Source organism: Canis aureus, chromosome 8, assembly GCF_053574225.1.
Source record: "Canis aureus isolate CA01 chromosome 8, VMU_Caureus_v.1.0, whole genome shotgun sequence".
NCBI classification, from domain to species: Eukaryota; Metazoa; Chordata; class Mammalia; order Carnivora; family Canidae; genus Canis; species Canis aureus.
Genome location: NC_135618.1, coordinates 39,547,666 through 39,564,225, shown reverse-complemented (window position 1 = coordinate 39,564,225; position 16,560 = coordinate 39,547,666). Strand labels below are relative to the sequence as shown.

General features: G+C 55.5%; 1 protein-coding gene and 1 pseudogene across 1 annotated transcript; both read right to left on the bottom strand.

Annotated features, from left to right (window-relative positions):
- Positions 1 to 4,422: 4,422 nt before the first annotated feature.
- LOC144318879 (large ribosomal subunit protein eL21 pseudogene) lies at positions 4,423 to 6,631 on the bottom strand (annotated as a pseudogene).
- Positions 6,038 to 15,453, bottom strand: MMP25 (matrix metallopeptidase 25). Its single transcript, XM_077906336.1, has 10 exons — positions 15,280 to 15,453; positions 14,790 to 14,922; positions 13,243 to 13,384; positions 12,872 to 13,164; positions 8,359 to 8,535; positions 8,192 to 8,276; positions 7,946 to 8,028; positions 7,564 to 7,716; positions 7,232 to 7,489; positions 6,038 to 7,127 (listed from the first exon to the last, which is right to left on the bottom strand). Exons 1-10 carry the CDS (start codon positions 15,367 to 15,369, stop codon positions 6,856 to 6,858), a joined length of 1,686 nt encoding a protein of 561 aa, XP_077762462.1. The 5' UTR covers positions 15,370 to 15,453; the 3' UTR covers positions 6,038 to 6,855.
- Positions 15,454 to 16,560: the final 1,107 nt, after the last annotated feature.

Below are 16,560 nucleotides of genomic sequence, written 5' to 3'. Positions count from 1 at the left end.
AGGTGGGAGGGAGGGGGGCGGGATTAGGGAGGGTGGAGCCTGTCCTAAAGGCAAGATACGGGGATGTGAGTGTTTGTGTGTGTGTGTGTGTGTGTCTATGTGACACACAGAGATGGAAGCAAAGGTCAGACGGGAACACTGAGGGGCCTGGGTGGGGGTGGGCATGGCCCTTGCTGTGGCCCCTCCACTCTCTGAGCTAGGGCAGGGATCTCAGAGCCTGGGAACAGGCCTTCCCCATCCTCATCCTCAGCCTGAGCCAGGGGAGGGGCGGTGGGAAAGTCTAGGCTTGGGAAAGCAGATTTTGATGCCTGCTGAGCTCTGTGAAATGAAGTAATCCAGTTGGGGGCCAAGGGCCTGGGGAATGCCGACCAGGTCACTTGAAATGGAATGTATCCCAGCTCCAAAGTCCAGAGAAGGTTCCAAGAACCAACTGGCCCAGGATATAGCAGGAGCTGCAAGCCACCTAGCATGGGCCTACCAGGCCAGGTACCTGAACAGACTGCCCCATGGGTCCCTGCAGGGGTGGCTAGAGGGGAGCCTATCTGCCAGGGGACAGGGTAAAGCCCCCAGGAGAGGTTCAGGATGGCTTACTGTCGACCTAGGCCCAGCTGACCAGGCTGTCCTGAGGTCCCCTGAGGCCTGGGGTAGGTAGGGGGGTGTCATGGTCCTGCAACCCTCAGGCACCCATGCAGGGGGCATCCAGATCCTGGCCAGGCCCTCGGGGGTCCTCTCACACAGCCAGGCTCACCCTCTGCTCTTCCCTCACCCCACTCTGGGACCAAAGCCCCTCCCAGTTCAGCACAGCCTCTGTCTGCCCTCTCTATTGTGTCCCGGGGCTGGCACAACAAAGTACCTCCTTCTGGGTTCCTATACAGAAATGTATTCTCTCCCAGCTCTGGAGGCTGGAAGTAGAAATCAAGGTATCCCTTCTGAGGGCCTTGGGGGAAGGGCCTGTCTCCCAGACCCGCATACAACTGTCTCCATGTCCAAGTCCTTGTCCTTGTATGCATGCCTGTCCTCTAATCTCCAGTTTTTATAGGGACACCAGTCGTATTGGATTAGGGCCTATCCAATGGCCTCATTACCTTGATTCCCTCTATAAAGACCCTATCTTCAAATCAGGTTGCATTCTGAGGTGCTGGGGGTAAGGACTTCAACATATGAGTTTGGGGGGACACAACTCAGCCCCTAATACCCTCAAAGAGGACTTGGGCTCCTAGGGAGCCACCAGAAGGACAGAACTGTACTGCACATTTCCTCAGTGAAAGTCTCACTTGCATTAACTAGACCTCGGCTGGTGTCTCCCCACCCCCTAGGAGCCCATCAAGCACACCTAGCAGTCCAGACCCTTCCCTGAGCCATCTATAAATTCCAGATGGGAAGACAGAAGACAGCTGCTCCTGCTTCACCTACCTGTAATATTTCTGGGCTTCAACTGGGAAAGCCTGGCTCCCTGATCCCATGGAACAGTTGGCCCCTCCACAACTGGCTCACAAAGACTACTGTCTGAAGGTATTTTTGCTTCATTGAGGACTCTACCATTCTCTTTACAGCTCCAGTGAGAAATAATTCACATACAATTCACCCATTAAAGTGGATGACTTTTGGCAAATTGAACCTCAATAATAAATAAATAAATAAATAAATAAATAAATAACTCGATGCACAGAACTGTTCCACCTTTACCACAACCAATTTTGGAAGATTTTCATTACCTCAAATAGATATCCTCTACCCATTAGCCATAACTTCCCAATCCCCAAACCCCATCCCCACTAGTCCTAGGTAGCCCCTCATCTACTATCCGTCTCCAGATTTTCCTGTTCTAGAGATTTCATATAAATAGAATCACATGGAAATGGTCACACTCATGTGACCTTTTGTATCTGGCTTCTTGCACTTAGCACAGTATTTTTGATACATCTGAGTGGCGATATCAATCAGAACTTCATTCCTGGAACACCAGCAGTAGAGCATCTGCCTTTGGCTCAGGGCATGATCCTGGGATCCAGGATGAGTCCTGCATCAGGCTCCCTGCTGGGATCCTGTTTATGTCTCTACTTCTCTCTGTCTCTCGTGAATAAATAAATAAATCTTTATTTTTTTAAATATTTTATTTATTTATTCATGAGAGACACAGAGAGAGAGTGAGTGAGACAGGCAGAGACACAGGCAGAGGGAGAAGCAGGCCCCATGTAGGGAGCCTGACGTGGGACTTGATCCCGGGTCTCCAGGATCACACCCTGGGCCGAAGGAGGCACCAAACCGCTGAGCCACCTGGGCTGCCCCTAAATAAATCTTTAAAAAAGAAAAGAAACTTCATTCCTTTTGATGGCTGAGAAATTTGTGCTGCATGGATATGCCACCTTATGCATCCTTTCACCTATTGCTGGGATGCTTGGGTTGTTTCTACCTTTCAGTTATTATCAGTCTTGCTGCTGTAAACATGTATGTACATGTTTCTTTCTTTCTTTTTTATTTTTATTTATTTATTTTTTTAGATTTTATTTATTTATTCATGATAGTCACACAGAGAGAGACAGAGAGGCAGAGACACAGGCAGAGGGAGAAGCAGGCTCCATGCACCGGGAGCCCGACGTGGGATTCGATCCCAGGTCTCCAGGATCACGCCCCGGGACAAAGGCAGGCGCCAAACCGCTGTGCCACCCAGGGATCCCTCTTTCTTTCTTTTTTAAAGATTTTATTTGTTTATTCATGAGAGACAGAGAGAGAGAGGCAGAGACACAGGCAGAGGGAGAAGCTGGCTTCTCGAGGGGAACCCGATGTGGGACTCGATCCTGGGACTCCAGGACCATGCCCTGAGCCGAAGGCAGACGCTCAACCACTGAGCCACTGGTGTCCCTATCTACTAGTTTCTGTGTAGAAATTGATTCTTCCTTCTTCCTTCCTTGGGTGGAGACACCGATGAGAGGAATGGCTGGTTCATATGGTAACTATGGTTTCAACTTTTGAGAAAGCACAAATTTCCCAGCAGTAGTGTACGAGGGTTCCGATTTCTCCACATCCTTATCAACACTTGGTGTCACTTTGAGCCTAGCCACCCACCCTATTGGGTGTGAAATTCTATCCCAGTGTGGTTTTGATTTGCATTCTCCTTAGGACTAGTCAGGTGGAGCATCTTTCCATGTGCTTATTGACCACTTGTGTATCCTCCTTGGAGAAATGTCTGTTCTGATGCTATGCTCATTTTTATTTTTTAAAAGATTTTATTTATTTACTTTAGAGAGGGGGAGCGTATGAGAGAGAGAGAGATCACAAGCGGGGGTGGGGGGGAGGTTGAGGGAGAAGCAGACTCTCCTCTGTACAGGGAGCCTGATGCAGGACTCAATCCCAGGACTCTGAGATCATGGCCTGGCCTAAGACAGACGCTTAAAAAAAAAAAAAAAAAAAAAAAAGACAGACGTTTAACCAACTGAGCCACCCAGGTGCCCCCTTTGCCAATTTTTAAACTGGGTTATTTATCTTCTTACTATGAAATTGTAAGCGTATTTTATATATTCTGGATACAAGTCTCTTGTCCAGAATATCCAAGATATGCCATTTGCAAACAAATTCTCCCATTTTGTGGGTGGTCTTTTTTTTTTTTTTTTTTAATGGTGCTCTCTGAAGCACAATTTTTTTAATTTTTTTTTTAGCACAATTTTTTTAAAGTGGGAACAGGTATAAGGACTTTATTCTACTATCCCAAATCAGAAATAATTTTTCTCCTGATTCCGAGCACTTTCATTCCTCTCCTTAAAATACTCTTATCAGGGAAGTTTCACCTGTGACACTCAAGATGAAATGAAAATCAGGAATTCAGCAACTTAAAGTGTAAGTATTTCAGGCAAAGGAAAGTGCAAAGAAATTGGGGTAAGAAAGAACACCTCCAAAAAAAAAAAAAAAAGAACACCTCCAAGAAAACAAAGTTTTCCTAAGGGCTAAAGCACCGTATAGGAAAATTGTGACAGGAAATGACAGGGAAAACAATTTGGTAGGAACCAGACCAAGTGCTTTAAACAATCTATTTTTAAATAGTTGACTTCAAAGGCAACTTCTTTATCCTCAAAACACAGCTATTTAAGACAGGATACAATTACAAGCACTCGTAGCTTCCCTGAACTTAAATGAAATGAATGTGATAGGTAACCTTTCATGTGTTTAAATTTTTTCTTTCCCTTAGGGATTTAAAGGGATTATTTCCCAACTACTATAAATATTTTCAAAGTAATACCTGGCAGTTTTCTAACCAAATAGGTATACTCTCTTGTACAATAAACCACTTCACACCTTTCAGCAAGAAAAAAGCCACTAAATTTGAATAAAAACATCACCCAATGAATTAGAACACAAAGTTTGCTTTAAATATTTTTTTTAAGTGAAAGGACACCAACCACACTCCTACTCAATTAAGAGAAACACTTTTACAATTCTGAAGTCTTTTATTTTCTTTACATTTATCATGCCATGAATTCATAGGGAATGGGTTCCAGCAGTTTAGGCTCCTTTCCATTGGTTCTCACAAAATGTGCTTCTCTGGGTGGGGCAGGCTGGCACTTCAGTTGGACCCAAGTACCTTCCTCTTTGGCTTCCTTCTTTTTCTGATCATTTTCCTTCACACGCTTCAGGAAGCTACCTCGGCTCTTTGAGTGTTTAATATGCTCAATGCGGACATTAATTCTCTTGGCAAGAATCTTGCCCTTAACTCGTTTGTTTACAACAATGCCAACGGCATGCTGAGTAACATTGTAGACTCTTGAGTTTTGCCATGGTAATATTTGTGGGGCATTCCTTTTTGAACAGTGCCCATTCCCTTGATGTCCACAATATCACCTTTCTTATAGATTCGCATGTATGTGGCCAAAGGAACAACTCCATCTTTTCCAAAAGGCCTAGAGAACATATAGCGGGTACCTCTCCTCTTTCCCTTTGTGTTGGTCATTTTGGCAAATTACTGAAAGATGGCGGTTCCACTGAAGCACAAATGTTTTACATTTTGATTATGGAACCATACCACTTAAAAAATAAAATTAATCAGTTTGACATGGCATTTGTCTGTAGTATACTTAATATATTTTTAAAGGCTGGAGAAGAAATTGCATGGAGCAATGATAGTGGACACAGATTTCACATTGGATGCCCCTCGTCTGTGCTCTCCCAGCCAACTTTTGGGTTCCTCTCGCTGCTTCATTCTTCTTTTTAAAAAAGATTTTACTTATTTATTTATTTGAGAGAGAGAAAGAGAGAGAGACTAAGAACAAGCAGGGGAATGGGAGAGGGAGAGGGAGAATCAGGCTCCTGCTGAGCAGGGGGCCTACGACGTGGGGCTGGATCCCAGGACCCCAGGATCATGACGTGAGCTGAAGGCAGATGCCCAACTGACTGAGTCATGCAGGCACCCCACTCTCTGCTTCCTTCTGCCACACATTCTCTCTCCATCTGCCACCCCATTGCCCATCAACTCTGAACCCCAAGTTCCTCTACAAGACATAGCAATTCGGGTCTGTCAAGTTCCTGCTGCCAGACTCAACCCAGGTCCATCTGTGCTCAGAAGTAATGAAAGGCTTTCTCTCCAATTATTTTCATTGTCCTCCTGTGTGGGGTTCATAAGCTTTAAAATAAAAGTTTCCTCATCCACATATTTTGAAAGGATCCCGACAGAGGCCCAGATTTCTGGTTTTCTGGTCGCTTACAATTCCCAGGTGATGCACCGGTTGAAGACCCCTGGTACTGTTCAGCTTCTTGTGACCAATGGCAGGCAACCCCCGCCCCACGCAGCCCTGTGGGCTGGATGGAAACCCAAGAAGTCCTTGCTAAGTGGCTCCACCCTGCTCAACCAGGGCCATCAGCTTGACCCTACCAAGAATGTGAAGAGGTTGGCCCCTGGGAGGGAGACTGGGCAGAGACACAGGGAAATCACAAGACTGGGATGACAGCTGCTGTCCCAGATCCTTTACACATCAAGGCCACCCAGCCCCCAAGCTTACTAAAATGCAGACTCCTGGCCCCACCATCAGAGGAATTCAGGGTAAGGGCATCGGGTCTGCATTTTTTAATTCCCTAGGTGATTCTGATGTGGAATATTCCAGAAGTATTGTTCCAGAGGCACTGATTTAGATCCTGGATTCTGTGGAGAGGGAGGTGGGTGAGGGTGCTAAGGAAGCAGTGGCCCTGGATTGAGGGGAATTGAGTCCACTGGCTTCCCAGCGCACTGAGCTGAGGAGTCTGGGAGCTGTCCTTGAGGGAGGTGGCCGACACTCCAGGGTGATGGTATTGAGAGGATCTGAGGGATCGGAGGGGGTTCTGTCAAACGGGGACAGTTCTGGGTCCAGAAAGGAGGTCCTGAGGCTCAGGTTGTGGAGGGCCATCCGGGTGGCCACTGATGTCACCCAAGAGGTGGGCGCTCAGGGGCAGTTCCAGGGCTGGGTCTGGGGTCCCAATCCGTGCCTCATTGGGGGACGTCGCGGCTGTGTCACAGGGTAGGGCCGTCCTGGGAACCCCGGAGCAGCGGGTGGAGACCTTCAGGCCATCCCTCGAGAGCCGAAGCGCCCCCACCGCTCCTGCGAGGGTCTGTCGCCAGGCGAGTGCTGAGGGACGTCCCTCGAGCTCCGAGAAGCACCAGCTCTTCCGGGAAAGGGAGCGTCCTGCGGTAGAAGCGCGGGCGGGGGTGGGGGGTGTGGCGGGGGGAGGCCGGGCGGAGCAGGTGACCGGTCCAGGCTACAGGCCAGCCGTTTGTCCCGTCCCCGTCCCCGGGGCTCAGCTCCCAGCTGCCCGCCCGCCGGTGGAACAGAGGATGCGCCTCCGCGGCCATTCAGGACCCCCCGCGCCCCAGACCCGCGGAGGAGCCGGTCCCCCTCAAACGGAGGCGACGCCGCCCAGCAGCAGGGCCAGAAGGGACACCTCTAAGGACAGCGACGGCCGCCCTGAGGCCTGATTGATCTCGCAGTGGCAATCGCAGGTCCCGGGGGCCAGGGTCCCCCTGGGGGGCCTGGGGGCGCGTGGGTCGGCGCTGGCGGCCGGGCAGTCCAGCCACTTGGGGCCCATGGGCTGCGGGGAGTCGGGCTCGGCCTTGACGCTGCCCTTGGGAAAGCGCCAGTAGTGGGCGCCCTTGAAGAAGTAGGTGTCACCTGCGGGGGAGGGAGGCGCACGTCGGGCCGGTCCAGGCCGTCTCCCCTGACCACCCCCCCTACCCGCGCCCCCGGGCCAGGGCCCTCCGCGCGCACTGCCGCACCCGTGTTGCTCACGGTGACGTCGTCCGGGGCGTGAGGCGCCCCTTCCCAAAGACTCAGGTCGCGGGGGTAGCCGGGGTCCGCGCGCGCCGCCGCCTCGTCGTAGCGCCAGTAGCGCCGGCCCCGGATCAGGTAGGTCTTCCCGTTCAGCGGCCACGAGAACACGGCGTCCACCTGCTCCCCCGCCGGCAGCCCGAGCGCCGTGAGCGGCCGCGGGGCGCCCTCCAGCTGCCGGTCCCGGAACACCCAGAACCGGGGGCCTGAGGGGCCGGGCAGGTCAGCAGGTGCGCCCCCCCCCCCCCGCGGGCCCGGGCCGCGCCCCTCGCGCACTCACCGCTGAACAAGAGGATGCGGCCGTCGGGGTGCCGGGCGTAGGCGGCCTGCACGACGTCCACCGCCGCGGGCAGCCCCTCCCAGAAGCGGTGCAGCCGCGCCGGCCGGGGGGACACCAGCTGCCCCGAGGGCTGCAGGCGCCAGAACCAGGGCCCTGCGGGGGAACGGGGCGGGCGGGCGCGTCAGGCGGCGGCGAGAGCGCGTCCCGCTCCCCCGGGTGAGGACGTCCGTCTGGGTTCCAAGGGTGCGGCGGCTCCGCCTTTTTTTTTTTTTTTTTTTTTAATAACACTGAAAGTCCAGGGAAACCCCGCAGGCTTGGTGGGTCATCCTAAGGGGGTAGGAAGCCAGCTCTATGGGGTCAAGGGAGATCTGAAGCGACTCACCTTTGAAGAAGAAGATTTCGCCACGGATGTTAGCGATAGCGTCAAAATTGCCATCACACCGGTCAGGGATGGGAAGAGAGGGACTACAAAGGAAAGGACGGGTGAGAGCCGGGTCGGGGCTGCCAGTCTTTTTGCTGAACGTTAGGACAGTCCTATGAGGTAGGGACTCTCACCACCCCATCCTACCAAGGAGCACACTGAGGTTAGGGACTTCACCCCGAGTCAGACAGCTGGAGAGGGACTCACCTGTCCGGGGGCAGGGCTGGGGGTGGGGGAGGAGGAGCCAGGGGTTTCCTTGTGGGCTTATCATATGGGGTCTGGGGCACTTTCCCTGTGGAGAGAGTCAGAGAGGCATGAGTTCCCTGACCCTGCTGCAGAGGCCACGGGGCAAACCACCCGCCCCAGTCCCGTACCATAGAGCTGCTGCAGGCCTTCTCGGTCGTCGTTGGACAGGCGGTACTCGTGCGGGTCACCCACCGGGCCCTGGTAAAAGGGCCTCATGATTGAATTGGGCGCTGAGGAGTGGCCCAGGCCCAGGGCGTGGCCAAACTCATGAACAGCCACAGCAAACAGGTCAGTCCCCTCACCATCTGGGGAAGGAGGGAGATCGGGCTAGAGCTGTGCCCTTCCCGGACACCAGGGAAGAAGGCAGCCAGGAAGTGTCTGACATGGGGCCTGCTGGCAGAGCAAACAACCAGGAGACCCTCCAGGGATGGCTAAACCCAGACCCTTCCATGAGCCATTTTGTCCCTCCTGTGTTCGTTCATTTATTGGGTAGATTTTTTTGAGTAGCTTTGTTTGGCAGTTCTGGACACTGGGATAAGGTCTGAAGAGGCCCACAGAAGGGGGCAGGGAGGGGGCAGGAGGAGGACAGAGGAAGGGGCAACCTCCTGATGTGGCGCTGGCTGCCAGGCAGGGGAGCCTGTGCACACAGAAACCCTCTAGGGGAAGCAGGAACCCAGGGGTGCGTGCATCTCTCTGGAGGAGGCCCCAGCCCTTGGAGTCTCCCTCCTCCAGGCTCCAGTCTGTGCTCAGAACTCCTGAGGAGTGTTGCTCAGTCTCCTGGGCCTCAGTTCCCAAGACCTTGCTCCCACCCTCATGGTGCTCCCCTGCTCTTCCCATGGGCACCTCTGCAGTGCCCCGTCCCCTCAGCCCTCTGTGACCCTCCCCCATCTCCCCCGTTCCCACCGCCTCCACCCCTCCCTGGCCTCCCTGAGGTCCTCTGATGCCTCTCTGCCTCTGCAGCTTCATCCACCTCCTCAGGCAGGCACTCTCAGACCACAGCCGGCTGGCCCTGGCGGCCAGCCTCCTTCCCAGCCTCTGTGGCCACAGCCTCTTCCTTGGGGACCCAGCCTAGGCGCCAGGAGTGAGCCTCTTCACGCTCCCAGTTGCTGGCCCAGTCTCAGCTCCTCATTGATCCACCTGCCAGCTCCCACTTGCACCGCTGAGAGGCCAAGAGAGCAAGGCAGCAAGACGGGCCAGCGGCTGCCCAAGAAAGCACCATTTCCACAGATGTAGATCTCCTGCAGGGAAATCTCTAACTCAGCCAGCAGTGTGGAAAGTGGGTTTATTGGGAGCGACCTGGTGATCCAAAATGCAAATTTCTCTCAGCCCTAAGGGCCGCTGGATGGGAGTATAAGAGAGCGCGTGAGTGAGTCTTAGGAAAGGTAGCAAGTTCTTGCCCTCATTCACCTCTCAAAACCTCTTCCGTCTGGCCTCATCTGACAGGTGGGAAACTGAGGCACAGGGAAATCAAGTGAAATGACAGGCTAGCCAGGTACTCTGGCTGGATCATCCTGCCTTTCAGCAGCAACTTCAGATGATCTTGGTCAACTGTAGTGATGAATTTCTGCGTGGACTGTGGGTTCCTTATTGCCCTGAATGCTTTTTCTGAGAAGCTGGAGGAAGCTCAGTGTCTACATCAGGTAAGTCTCTTTCATCTCTCACCCTCCTTCCCTGCTTTGCCTCTCCTTTGGCCACACCGTTCCTTGCAGCCTTCTTGTGCTTTGCAGCTGGGAAAGCACAGCTGCAGCCCCTGCCCACGAGAGCTTCCCTGGGGGCCAGTCTTCAGGGGTCCTTGATACCTCCTGTCCGCTCCTTTGCCCTCTCTACGGGTCTCAATTTCAGGCCCACAGCTGCTCAAGCTGCTCCCCAGCTCTGCCCCTCAACTCTTAGATAAGAAATGCTGACAAATCTATTTCCTATTTCATCAAGACAGGCCATGCGATGCAATCTGTAACTTCCTGTGTGCCTGGGCAGATAGGGCCACCTCCCCCAAGCTCACCTCCTGCCTCCTCCCCTTCCTGCCCTGTGCAAGGACCCTGCTTCACTTACCTCAAGGACAAGGAGGCCCCATCCATCCACCCATCCGTCCATCTCTCCATCCATCCATCCATCCATCATCCATCTATCCCTCTGTCCATCCATCAATCCATGCATGAATCCATTCATCCATCCCCCATTCTCTTTCTTTCTGTTCTCACCCAGCATCACCAAGGGCTCACTTCTCCCTCATCCTAAGACACCCCAGTACCTACCTGCGCCCATCCACAGCCCTCTCCTTCCCTAGTGAGTTCTGTGGTCAGCAGTCTAAACCCAGTCTTCACTTCCTCAGTCCCTCTCATGCCTAATCTTGCTGCAGTCGGGACTCCTCCTCCACCTGCCAAGTCTGTAGGCACCAAAGTCACTTTGTCCCCAGATGACCCAGTCCAGGCCTATGTTACGTACTGGAATGTTTTGCCACCCTGCCCACCACCCCCTGCTTGCCTCTTCAGTCTTGTTCTTGATCACCTGTGGGCCTGTTCTTTCTCCATTTCCTTTGATTCCTCCTTTCCTTCTACCCTCTCCTTAACCGTGGGGCTCTCCACAGCTCCGTACCTGACCTTCACGTCCTACATTGTCCTCCCAGAACCTTGCCAACCGCCCTGTGTGCCCCCAGGTCCGGCTCCTAACAGCCGGGGGAAAGCGGAGTGCTACCACATGCGGGGCCCTGTGCTAACAGCTGTGGGTGAATTACTTCTCTAACCCGCGAGCCCACCCTGCCTGCAGGTACTGTTATAATTCCCATTTCCCAGACGAGGAAACTGAGTGCATGGAGGTCAAGTAACTTAAACCGGTAGCGAGCAGAGGAGCCCTGACTTGAGTAGTGCTTCAAGGAGGCGCTTCAGTGCTGCATCACACAGCCTTGCAGGGCCTGCCTGCCATCCCCTGGCTGCTCCCTTCCACAGAAAACAGCTCTTCCCCCCTGGTCAGCCTCCCCGCAGCCGCAGGCAGATGGCTGAGTAGGATGGCTGAGTAGCTGGAAGAGTGGACCCCTCGCTGTTTACGCTCCCCACTGGAGCTGGGTCCGGCTCCTCTCAGCTGAGACCGCATCCTGACTTAGCTTCATTTCCCAGCCTGCTCTTGCTTCCCGTTCCCCAGAGAACATACCCTGAGAAACCGCTTGCACAAGAATTTTCATCTCAAGCTCCACTTATGGGGAACATGACCTAAGTCAGAGAAGTCCCAGTTCTGGGGCAAGACACTCAACCATTAATGCACTGCCCACACTCAACGGCCCGCAAGCGCAGCAGACATAGAGCCAAACTGAACTCACCTCTGCCTTCCCAGAGCCTGATCTTCCTCCTCCAGGGGCCCCAAGTCAGAAACCTAGCCATCACACCTTCCTCCCCATCCCCTCTGCCCCCAGGATCCAGTCAGATCCCAAGCTTTGCCCAGCCTGACTAAAGTGCCCCCTGACCCCCATCACCCAACATCATCTCTCTCCAGGACCCTGTATCAACCTCCCGCCTCCTTCCCCCTATCTTCCCCCCCCTCCACCCCCCACCCTCCCAACCCCCCACCCGCCGCTGTGGCCAGTGGTATCTCCACAATGCAGAACCTTCCATGGCTCCCATTCCCTTCCCCCACCCTGCCCCAGTCTGTCCCCGCGCTGGCAAGGCCCTCTGTGTTGTGAGACCCACCGTCCATCCTCAGTCTTCCTCCTGACACTGTATTTCAGCCTTCCAGCTCCAGATACCCCCTGTGCTCCTACCCCTGATGACTCTGGACTCAGTGAGCTCATTGGCTTGTACTTTTCTCTGTGTCCTCCCCGTGGCTCCATGTACTCCAGTAGAGCAAGACCTCGTGCATTACTCGGCCCTCAGTATACACATGGGGGATAAGCAAAGCCACCACATTTAGAAAACCCCATCAGTCAAAGGCTTTGGGTACACCTCTGCTCTGAGTACCACAGACCAAAGGACTTCCTCTGCTAGGATTCTCCGCAGTTGTGTCACTGTGTGTAGCAACTGCTGGTTACTCTTCTGACTCAGCTGCTAAAAGAAGCTGTTTTCCCCTCTTAAAGTGCTCACCTCAGAGCTGGATGCCTGAGAAGCCTCAGGGATGGGTAATTTTCTGTGCCAACTTAGCCACACTATGGTGTCCAGTTGTTTAGCCAAACACCAGTCTAGATGTTGTTGTGTAGGTTATTTTGTAGATGTGATTAACATCTACAATCAGTTGACTGTAAGCAAAGCAGATCATGTTCCATGGTGGGTGGGCCTTGTCTAATCAGTTGAAGGCCTTAAGAACCAAACCTAAGGTTTCCCAGAGAAAAAGGAATTCTGCTTCAAGACTGCAACACAGAAATAATGCCTGAGTTTCCAGCCAGCCGGCTTGCCCTGAAGATGTCAGACTCAGGACTGCAACATCAACTCTCCCTTGAATTTCCAGCCTGCAGGCCTGTCCCATATATTTAGGGTTTACCAGTCTCCACAACCCTGTGAGCCAATTCCTCAAAATAAATCACTTACATACATCCTACTGGTTCTGTTTCCCTGGAGAAGCCCAATTGATACAGCCTCCATCGATACATGTGACTTAAACCAAATTCATAAGGGCAGACAGGCCAGGGGAGAAGACCTCTCCAAACAGAGGAGACTGTACCTTTTGACCCGTAAGTCCAGGTCTCCTCATCATCGAAGTGAGTGTCCCCAGAGATGGGGTGTTCCCCGGGGAAGAAGGCATGGGCTAGGGTACCTCCCTGCCCGTCGAAGGGGTAACTGTCCTGGTGGTATGCCCGGGCAAAGTCTATGAGGATGTCGGGCTCTGTTGGGGCCTGAGAAACCAGCTCCTGGAATTTGAGGCCTGACTCAACGCCCCACGTGGTCAGGGCGTGGTGCATGAGGGTCCGCACGGTCTCCTGGGTCAGTGCTGAGCTCTGGGGAAAAGAGCGTACCCTGGGGAGACAGAAGGCATTCTTTCCAGGCGGGTCCAGCAGGCAGGCGGGGATGAGGGGGGTGGGCATTGGGACCTACCTCCACGTCAGGGTTCGCTTCCTCCACATGCTGCCGCTCAGAGCATACCGGCGGCGGCGGCGGCGCCTGACCAGCTCTGCCACCCCCAGCACATCAGGCAGGGAGCAGCGGGGCTTCTGCATGGTGGCCATCGTTGCTGAGTCTGTGGGAGAGGTTGTGGGGATAGGGGATCAGTGGTAGGCCAACCTGCCCTAGTCGTGGTGCCGGCTGGCTTCCTACACGGACAAACAGGCTCAGTGAGGTTAAAAAAACTTGTGCAGGAAAGGCCCCCCAGCTTGGCTTTGAACACAGGCTGTCCAGTTCTGTGAGCTCATACCAAACCATGACCCTGCTCTTCGGGGCACCGTCACCCTCTTCACCTGGCCCTGGATGACCTGGCTGCTTCCCTGTGGTGCTCAGGTCTGGGGTCTGGGGGTCCTGCTTCCCTGAGCCGTGGTGATTAGACTCTGGAGAAAGGAGCCACGGGGGTGCAGTGCAGACTCCTCTCATTGAGGCTGGAGCCTCCCCGGGAGGTTGCCTGCCCATACCTCACACCATGGGGCCCTAATCCTCACCACATCCTAAGTCCAAAGTCCCCAGGCTGGCTGGGTCTCTGGTTTCCCACATTAGGTCGGCCTGGAATCCCCCTTCCTAGCTCAGCTCCATTCCCAGCTGTCCCCTCATCTTCAAATGAAGGTCAAACCTCACCTCGTTGGTTGAGGTGACAAAGAGTACTGGAGCACATGCAGATGCCAGACACTACTCGGCAGTGGACAGGACTGAGAAAGGTCCCTTCTCCCTTGTAGCTGGCCACCATCCCCCCAACTCTCTCTTCTTCCTCATTAACCCAACAGATGAGCCTCTCAGATCTACCTCCAAAATATGCACCCTGGATTCAACTGCCTCCTTCTTGGTCTCCATTCCCACCCTCCATTCTCCATCAGCAACCACAGGAAGCTTACAACTGTAAATCCAACCCAATTGCCTCCTCCTTCAAACCCTCTGGTGGTTTCTTCTCATGCTTGTAATCAAAACCAAACACCTTTCAAGCATCACTCCCCTATCCCCCATCAGGCTCTTGCTTTTCAATCCACGTCTCAATACAGGAACACCAGTTGTGCTGACCACGGGGCCTTTGCATTTGCCTGGGACACTCTTTTCCTACATCTTCCCAAGGCTGGCTTCCTCCTTTTTGAACTCCTCTCAACCTATGACACCTTTCAGAGACATCTGCCCTGATTAGCATTTTATTTTCCTCAAAACATGAATCACTATCTGAAATTATCTTGCATATTTCTGTTCTTGATCTGTGTGTGTGTCCACGAGAGCAGGGGCCTTTTCTGCTTTGTTCATCACTACACCAGCAGAGCCTGAAATGGCCTTACAAGTAAGAGATTCTTAGTTAATATTTATTGAAAAAGGAACGCTTGAGAACCTGCTGCAGTGGGCTCCAAGATCAGCATATCCTAGCCCCTGTGATTCAGGTGATGCTGAGGTTTAGAAACCTCCGGCTAATGGTCAGGCTGGGAGCAGAAGCAGGGCTGGGGAGAGGGCGGGGGTCTACCTACCCAGGACACCCGTCTCAGGCAGCCCGGCAAACCTCTGCATAACTTTGATAGCATCCCGCAGCTTCGTAGGGCTCTGCAGCTGGGCTTGGGCAGGGTGGGGTGACGGCAGATAGCCATAGCGGGTCAGCCAGTCCTAGGCCACAGAGGGATTGGGGAAGCGGGATGAGTGGGGCGACCCTTCCCACCCCCATCCAGGAAGCCCCACCTCTCGCCAGGCACCCAGGCATCCGGAGCCCAGGGGGCCCTGCCCCGGTGACTGCCTGCTGCCTCTCAGTCTGGCCTCTCCAGCCCTGGGTTTTGTCCCGACCCAACAGTCCTGTGCTCTACCTCCCCGCCCCTGCGCCTCTACAGATCTTCCAATCCCGGCCCCAGCCTGATGGGTCCAAGAATCTGGGTCCCCAGGCCGCAACCCCAGTCCCTCTTTGGACATTTGAATCAGCAGTACCCCCGCCCCCCGCAGACCCGGGAGCCCGCAGACCCCGGTACTCACCACTCCCAGGCTCACGTCCTGCGCCGAGGGCTCCCGGGCGCGCGCGGGCGGCGGCAGCACCGAGAGCAGCAGCGCCAGGAGCCGTAGCATGCCCGCGGGGCTCGGGGGCGCCGCTCTGGGGGCCGCGGACGGTTGAGGAGGCGCGGGGGGCGCGGAGCTGCAGCTCCGAGTGCGCGGCGGCCTCTGGGTCCCGGGCCGGCCCCGCCGGACCCCGCGCGCCGTGGGCGGCCCCTCCCTCCCGGGCGGGGCAGGGCTGCGGCACCGGATGAGCGGCGGGGCGCGGCGCGGCAGTGGCCCGGGCTTCGGACCCCCGCGAGCCGGGGGGAGCCGGCCGGCGGCCCGGGACCCCGAGAGCCCGGTCGCGGCGCTCCCGAGAGGAACCGCGGCCCGGCGCCCCCGCCCCCCGTGCGCCCGCCGCGCCCGCGAGCTTCTCTTCCCAGAAGCGGGTCCGCTGGGACTCCCCGCGGCCCGGCTCGGTTCTGCTTTCTTTTTTTTTTTTTTCTGTTCTGCTTTCTCCGCACGCCTCGGCCGGGCCCCGGGGAGGATAGGCTCCGGGGCGCCCCCGCCGCCCTGCCCCGAGCCCCCGCGGCGGCCGGCCGGAGGCTGGGGCGCTCGCCTCCCCCGCGGGGTCCCGGGCCGCCTCCCCGCGCGCCCTGCCGGCGCCCGGCTGTGCGCGGTGCTGCGCCCCGGGGCTCCCCGCCCTCGTCCCCCGAGCCCGGGGTCGCGGGGGTCCCGGCCGCCCCGAGACCGCGCCGCCTCCCGCAGGTGCCTGCTGCGGCCCCCCAGGACCGGCACGGGGCGGGAGCGGCCTCCCGGGCAGGAGCGCAGCACGGAGGAGGGGTGACGCGCTGCACCCGGCGGAGCCTCGGGGACCCGCGGAGCCACGGCCCGCCCCGCCGGGGAAGCCCCGGGCTGGAAGGCGGCGGGAGGGGGCCGGGAGGGGAGGCTTCCGGGAGGGGGCGAGCTGCGTGCGAGCGCAATAGCTCGGTCTCTGGAGCCGGCAGCGGTGAGGCACCCTGTGTTTTAGACAAAATAAATAACGAGCGGGATTAGCGAGCTGGAGATACAAACTAAAACATTGAAATCCTGTATTCGTCGACGCCAGCTGCGCTAACAAAATACCACGCACTGGGCGCCGGAAATTTATTTCTGGAGGCTGGAAGTCCAAGATCCAGGTGCCCGCAAGGGTGGTTTTTCCTGCCATTTCAGTCCCTCTCCTGGGCGTGCAGGTGGCTTGAAGGGGGTGCTTCCCAGGGCTCGTTCTCTCGTGGTGGTCTTTCC